We start from the raw sequence: 5,615 nt of genomic DNA, 5'->3' as shown, positions 1-5,615 counted from the left end.
AACAAAGGTGGTGAAGAAGATGTGCCGGATTCTGATGACGCCACCGAGTAGATGGCGATGGCGTCATTTTTTTTAGTGTTTTTATAAAATTTTCGTTGTATAATTTTCCCCTGTCTATATTAGGACGAAAATTTGATTTCAATTCACTCATTACTAAATTATGCAAAAAAAAAAATTAATTATTATAGTCTAATAATTTTTATTCTAGTTAAATTAAAAAATATAACAAGAAATGCAAAAACTAAATTTTAATTTGGGGCTAGAGGCCACCATTGTGGTGGCCAAAGCTAAGTTTATTGGACATGCCTAAATTTTGGTGGCTTGAGCATGCACAAGGGAGCCACCATTGTGGACACCCTTACAACCTCTCTTCATGTTGAAAGGTGTTCATGTCTATGTGAGTTGGTCGGTAGAATAGTTAATGCATGAGACCTTTGGTCGATCGAATGAAACCTTTGATCTCAAATTCAAGTTCACTATGACGCCGTCTTTAAAATTCTACCAATAAAAAGCCCCACAAATTTGTTAATCCAAAACTGATAGGCAAAAGGCACAACAGCTGAAAATCTACAAGCAACAATGCAACATTGAAAAAAGATTAATATCATAAATCTAAGCAACAAAATATCATACTAGTATGATGAGTGAATCATACAAATTTGAAGGAACAAAAAAGTAAAAAATGACCAACAAGAATGGTGAAAAAATGAAAAAGCCTCACACTAAACAAAAAACACAGCGGGCTTCCCTTCTGTACATTTCTCCTACTCTTCTTGGTTAGTCCTAAAACTCCCTACCACACTCAACAAATTCCAGTTAAAACAGTATATCTTGCGGCGATGGAGGGCACAGCTCCTTCCGCAGCTTCTGAGAGAAAAGCCTGCAAGCATCCATGCTCAAGTCTAGCGCCGCAGACAGCGCCACGAACGCCGCCGCATCCTCCGTGCAGTTCACTTGCTGCACGCCCACCTCCATCAGCGGCGCCCCTCTGCCACCCTCCCCTTGCACCGTGGCCGACATCACGAACCCTCGGTACATGCAGTACGGCCACAGCCCGTACCCAAAATCCCCGCTGCTCCGAGGGCTGCAGCCAGGCGACGTGGCAGTGCTTCGCGGCGTCGAGGCGTTCGACCCGACGCAGTTGCCGTTCAAATCTATCACAAACTTCCCTCCCTTGCTGCAGCTGAGGTTGGACTCCGCTAGGACAATGCCGGCGGGGGCCGAGTCGGGAATCAGCTCGAACCGGTACCCGAGGCCGTCGGCTGAGCCGCGCTCGCGCCATGCCTCGAGGCGTCCCCAGGGCTTCCACGTCCCGTCACCCGGGCGCAGGATGAGCCAGCACCCGGGGTTGGAGCGGCTCACCCGATCCGAGCCGGGTGAGGCGACGAACGGGGTGACCATTGAGGCGACTGCGACCGGTGAACCGGAGAGGTCGTGGATTGTGATGGACCATCCTTTTCTTTCTTTGCAAGGTCTTTCTCTTTCACTGCCGAAAGAGCTCAACCAACCTCTTGCGCCACTGTAACTAGCCTCCAATGGCAATGACCTATCAATCAACGTCATTATCTACTGTTAATCATCTATTAATTCTAAACCATCAATTATTCACCATAGCATTGGTAAATTTATCCAAAAGATTAGGGTTCTACGGATGGAAGCGTGAATTGGGGGAATTTCTACATAACCCTAAATTATGAAATAATCAATCAAATGAAATTCCGGAAAATTAGGGCAACGAAAGTTAAATTCGAATGAAATTCGGCAACATTTAATTCACCTGGAGCGTTGATTGCGGTCAGCTGCGCGTAAACTGAAGTTGCAGGTGAAAACAGGCTGCCGTATATTGCCGCGAATTTGGAAAACCTGCGGGCTGCATTCAGGCGATCCGTCGAACTGGAACACGAACCTCGGGTCAGGCTCAGCCCGCACGTTGAGGTGAAACTGCGCCGACTTCTTCGTCTCCTTCCCCATACTAATCCAGCCATTGTGAAACACCGCCGCCTTCGATTCCGCCGCCACCAAATCCAGAGGCACGGCGATTCTCCCCAGCAGCCTCCCCGAGCTGACTCCGCACGTAGCGCCGCGGCGGCCGGAGTAGACCGAGATACTGAGCTGCGGCGTCTTGGACGTGGAGAAGAGAGAGGATTTCCCCGTAAGCCTATCGAGATCGGGTTTCGTGAGGTGGAACGTCGCCTGAGAGGTGGCGTCGGGGAAGGTGTTGTTCTCCGGCGGAATGTAGGAGACGACGGCGCTCTGGACGGGGAAGTTTTTGAGGTTGATTGTGCAGTAACACGGCGAGGAGGAGGGGTGGACGGCGGCGCGAGCAGGTTTGGCAGCGACCGGGAACTTGAGCGCTAAATTCCCCACCGTCAGCCTGACGAAAGGGCAGGGATCCATGAATCCAGTGAGAATGTGTGTGCAATTAGTTGATTAGAGAGGAAGAAGAGCGTTGTTCTTGTTCCATTAACGACATGGTGCAGTTGCCGTTTTCTTCTTCTCTGTGGTTTGCTAACCTAAGCCGTGGGGTTGGAGATATGCATGACAGCTGTGAACAGCCTGGTTTGTTCAATGTTTGCCAGTAGGATTGAAGTTGACGGACTTCTAAATTACAGATATACCCCTATCATCGATATTGGATACGAGTATACATTAGCATGCGCAATGGTGCTTAGGCCAGCCATAGGCCAGCCATTCTCTCCTTTGTCACGTTAGCATCACTAAAAAAACCACCTGCTACGTCAGATTTAGGCCAGCCATAGGCCAGCCGCAATAAAAACAACTCAAAATATACTACATTTACGGAATTAAAATTACGATTAAAATACGGAATTAAATTTACGACACATATACGGGAAAAATTATCCATTCCATTAAAAAAAAGTACAAAGATTTAAAGAAAAAGTACATGATTTTTTTTTAAAAAAAAAGGGCTTCAACACACGAGCCCCGCCACTCTCTACTCCTCATCGCCGTCGCCGTCGTCCTCGTCGTCGCCGCCGCCGCTGCCGCCACCCGTGGTATCTGAGCCCAGGTCGGAACCCCCCAGCCGTGACCTCGCGATCTCTAAATCAGCACGCATGCTCTCGAGCATCTCGTAAAGAAACCTCTTCTCCGTGGGGTCAGTGGCGTTCTTCCACTCTCGGAAGACCTGTAACATCTGAGCCCGCGTTTGGTTACGCGAATGGAGAGTGTACTCGAGTGGGGCGGCTGGGAGGGCGGAGGACTGGACCTCGCGGGGCGATAGGGGGATCCGCCCCTCGCAGCCCGCTGCGCCCGCTTCTGTCCAACCGGGTGGGGGCGATCAGTAAATGAAGGAGGGGATGGAAACTCCTCAGCATTCGGGGGGAGGTCGTGGGATCCGCCGCTGCTGCCGCTGTAGTCGCCGCTATAGTTAAGTCGCTGCTTATTCGGCCACCCAGCGTCGCATCCCGCCGGAACTTCTCGGAGTCCTTCAACAACAAGAAGCACTCCCAGAAAGTTAGAGAGAGAGAAAACTCGTTAAAACAAGTGGTGCAAATGAAAATGAAACGAAAATCGCGTTTATATATGATTTTAAAAAAAAAAAAAAATTGAAAATCGGCGCTGGCCGATCGCTGGCCGATCGGGCCTCCACAATGGCGGCTATCCGATCGGCTAGCGCTTCGGCCAGCGACGAGCGATCGGCCAGCCCACGCCGATCCGCTCGCCGAAATCGCCCTCGCCGATTGCAATGGTTCGGCTAGCCGATCAGCTAGCGCGACGAATCGGCTAACCGGTCGCTAGCCGACCATTGCGGAAGCTCTTAGCCCATGCCATGCGTTGGGGAGTGAATCCCCTGCTGGGTGGGAACCACAGGCCACAGCAGGGGATGTTGTGCTGCAAAACGTCGGCGTTTTCTCCTAGCTTTTGCAAACTCTATCCAAATATACCTGCAACTCAATGCGCCAATAAAATATTAGTAATGCATATTCTAGCGACTTTACGTAATCAATAATGTTATTTGAAGGATTAATTAGCAATGAAGTACTAATTTCATGGGTTATTTATTTTACTAATTAACATTTCATAATTTTATAATCAAGTTGCATACAGCATACCATGCTCATCCAAGTTTTACGCATTTAACTATTAATATTATGATACATTAATGTAATATCAAGAAATTATTAACTAGTATTTAAAATTATATTTACATCATTTTGATTTCAATTGAGAGTTATCCAGTTCTACTTATACTTTATTTCAACTAAAAATATCAAATTTGGAAAATCATTTTTCATATTTAAATTTATTAATATCAATTAGTATAATAGGAGTAGTATATTAATATTACAGTAAAAAAAATAATTGAAAAAAATAATTGAAACTCCCTTAGTTTTATTCTTTATGGTATTTTTTAGTGTAATACTAAAGATAATTTTAATTTAAATTATAATTTTGTGTTGACTTCTTGTTGATCTTTTAATTTGAAATATAAAATTATAAAATATCCTAAATAAAACTAATATAACAAAATCAAATACAATAAGACAACAATCTGACGCTAATTGTGTTTTAACTAATTAGTGTCATTGTATTTACAGTATTAATCAAAATATGTTGATATAAAACTGACATAGTTTTACTGGGAAATATTTTATAGTATCAGTTTCAATTTTAACCATCATAGGCCAATTGAGTAAATTGAAGATAAATTAGAATTAAAATTAATAACTATCTATTGCAATTAATAAGCTATAATTGTGATTTTAAATAACAAGGTATTAATATCACATTAATTTATAATAATATTAGTTAAAATGTTTTTTAATGAAAATTTTAATTGCTAAAAATTACTATTCAACAAAGTATTACTATATAAAAATAATCACTATTCAACAAATTGATAATTAATTTTATTTCATTAACGGCGGTGTGGACAGTAGAGTAGTGCAAATATATTAACTTAAGTCATTGATCAAATCAGTTATGGATACTACCACCACAAGTGTTGTAAGAAAAAAATAGTAAGCAAATGGAAGTTTAATTGATAAAGAAAGGATTGCTGTTTTAATTAGTGCAGCAGGCGGTGCAATAATATTTGGATAGAGTTTGCAAAAGCTGTTAGAAACGTCGACGTTTTGGGAGCACAGCATCCCCTGCTGTGTTTCCACCACAGCAGGGGATCCACTCCCCATGCGTTGTTTGTTCAACTACTTATTTTCTTCTTTAATTATAAAGTGTATGGAGTACTAATACTATACTAGTACTACTAGTAATACCCATTACTCATACAAATTACGTACATTACAACTTGCAAAATAAAAAAGGTTTATACTGAGTAGTCCTATAAAAGTATTGAGTAAGAACTTTTAATAAATGCAAGAGAAGGTGTATTGAAAAGTTTAAAAAGGTTTATACTGAGTAGTCCTATAAAAGTATTGACTAAGAACTTTTAATAAATGCAAGAGAAGGTGTATTGAAAAATTTAATGGAACGTGAATTATATTTTTATAATATTATTAATTTTATAATAAAATGTAAGTGGATAACAGGAATAAGAGAGAGAGTAAAAATTAAATTAAAACATATGGGCTATGGCACATGGGGATTAAGGTCGCTATTAATTATGCATCCTATGTAGAAGTAACAAACAA

General features: G+C 42.5%; 1 protein-coding gene across 1 annotated transcript; it reads right to left on the bottom strand.

Moving 5' to 3' along the window:
• Positions 1 to 587: 587 nt before the first annotated feature.
• Positions 588 to 2,558, bottom strand: LOC125223984 (uncharacterized). Its single transcript, XM_048127310.2, has 2 exons — positions 1,778 to 2,558; positions 588 to 1,546 (listed from the first exon to the last, which is right to left on the bottom strand). Exons 1-2 carry the CDS (start codon positions 2,395 to 2,397, stop codon positions 817 to 819), a joined length of 1,350 nt encoding a protein of 449 aa, XP_047983267.1. The 5' UTR covers positions 2,398 to 2,558; the 3' UTR covers positions 588 to 816.
• Between the last annotated feature and the right edge of the window lie 3,057 nt (positions 2,559 to 5,615).

Source organism: Salvia hispanica, chromosome 1 (assembly GCF_029641045.1).
Source record: "Salvia hispanica isolate PSC_SH4W2 chromosome 1, Shi_PSC_v1, whole genome shotgun sequence".
Classification (NCBI taxonomy): domain Eukaryota; kingdom Viridiplantae; phylum Streptophyta; class Magnoliopsida; order Lamiales; family Lamiaceae; genus Salvia; species Salvia hispanica.
This window is presented reverse-complemented; position numbering and strand designations above follow the sequence as displayed.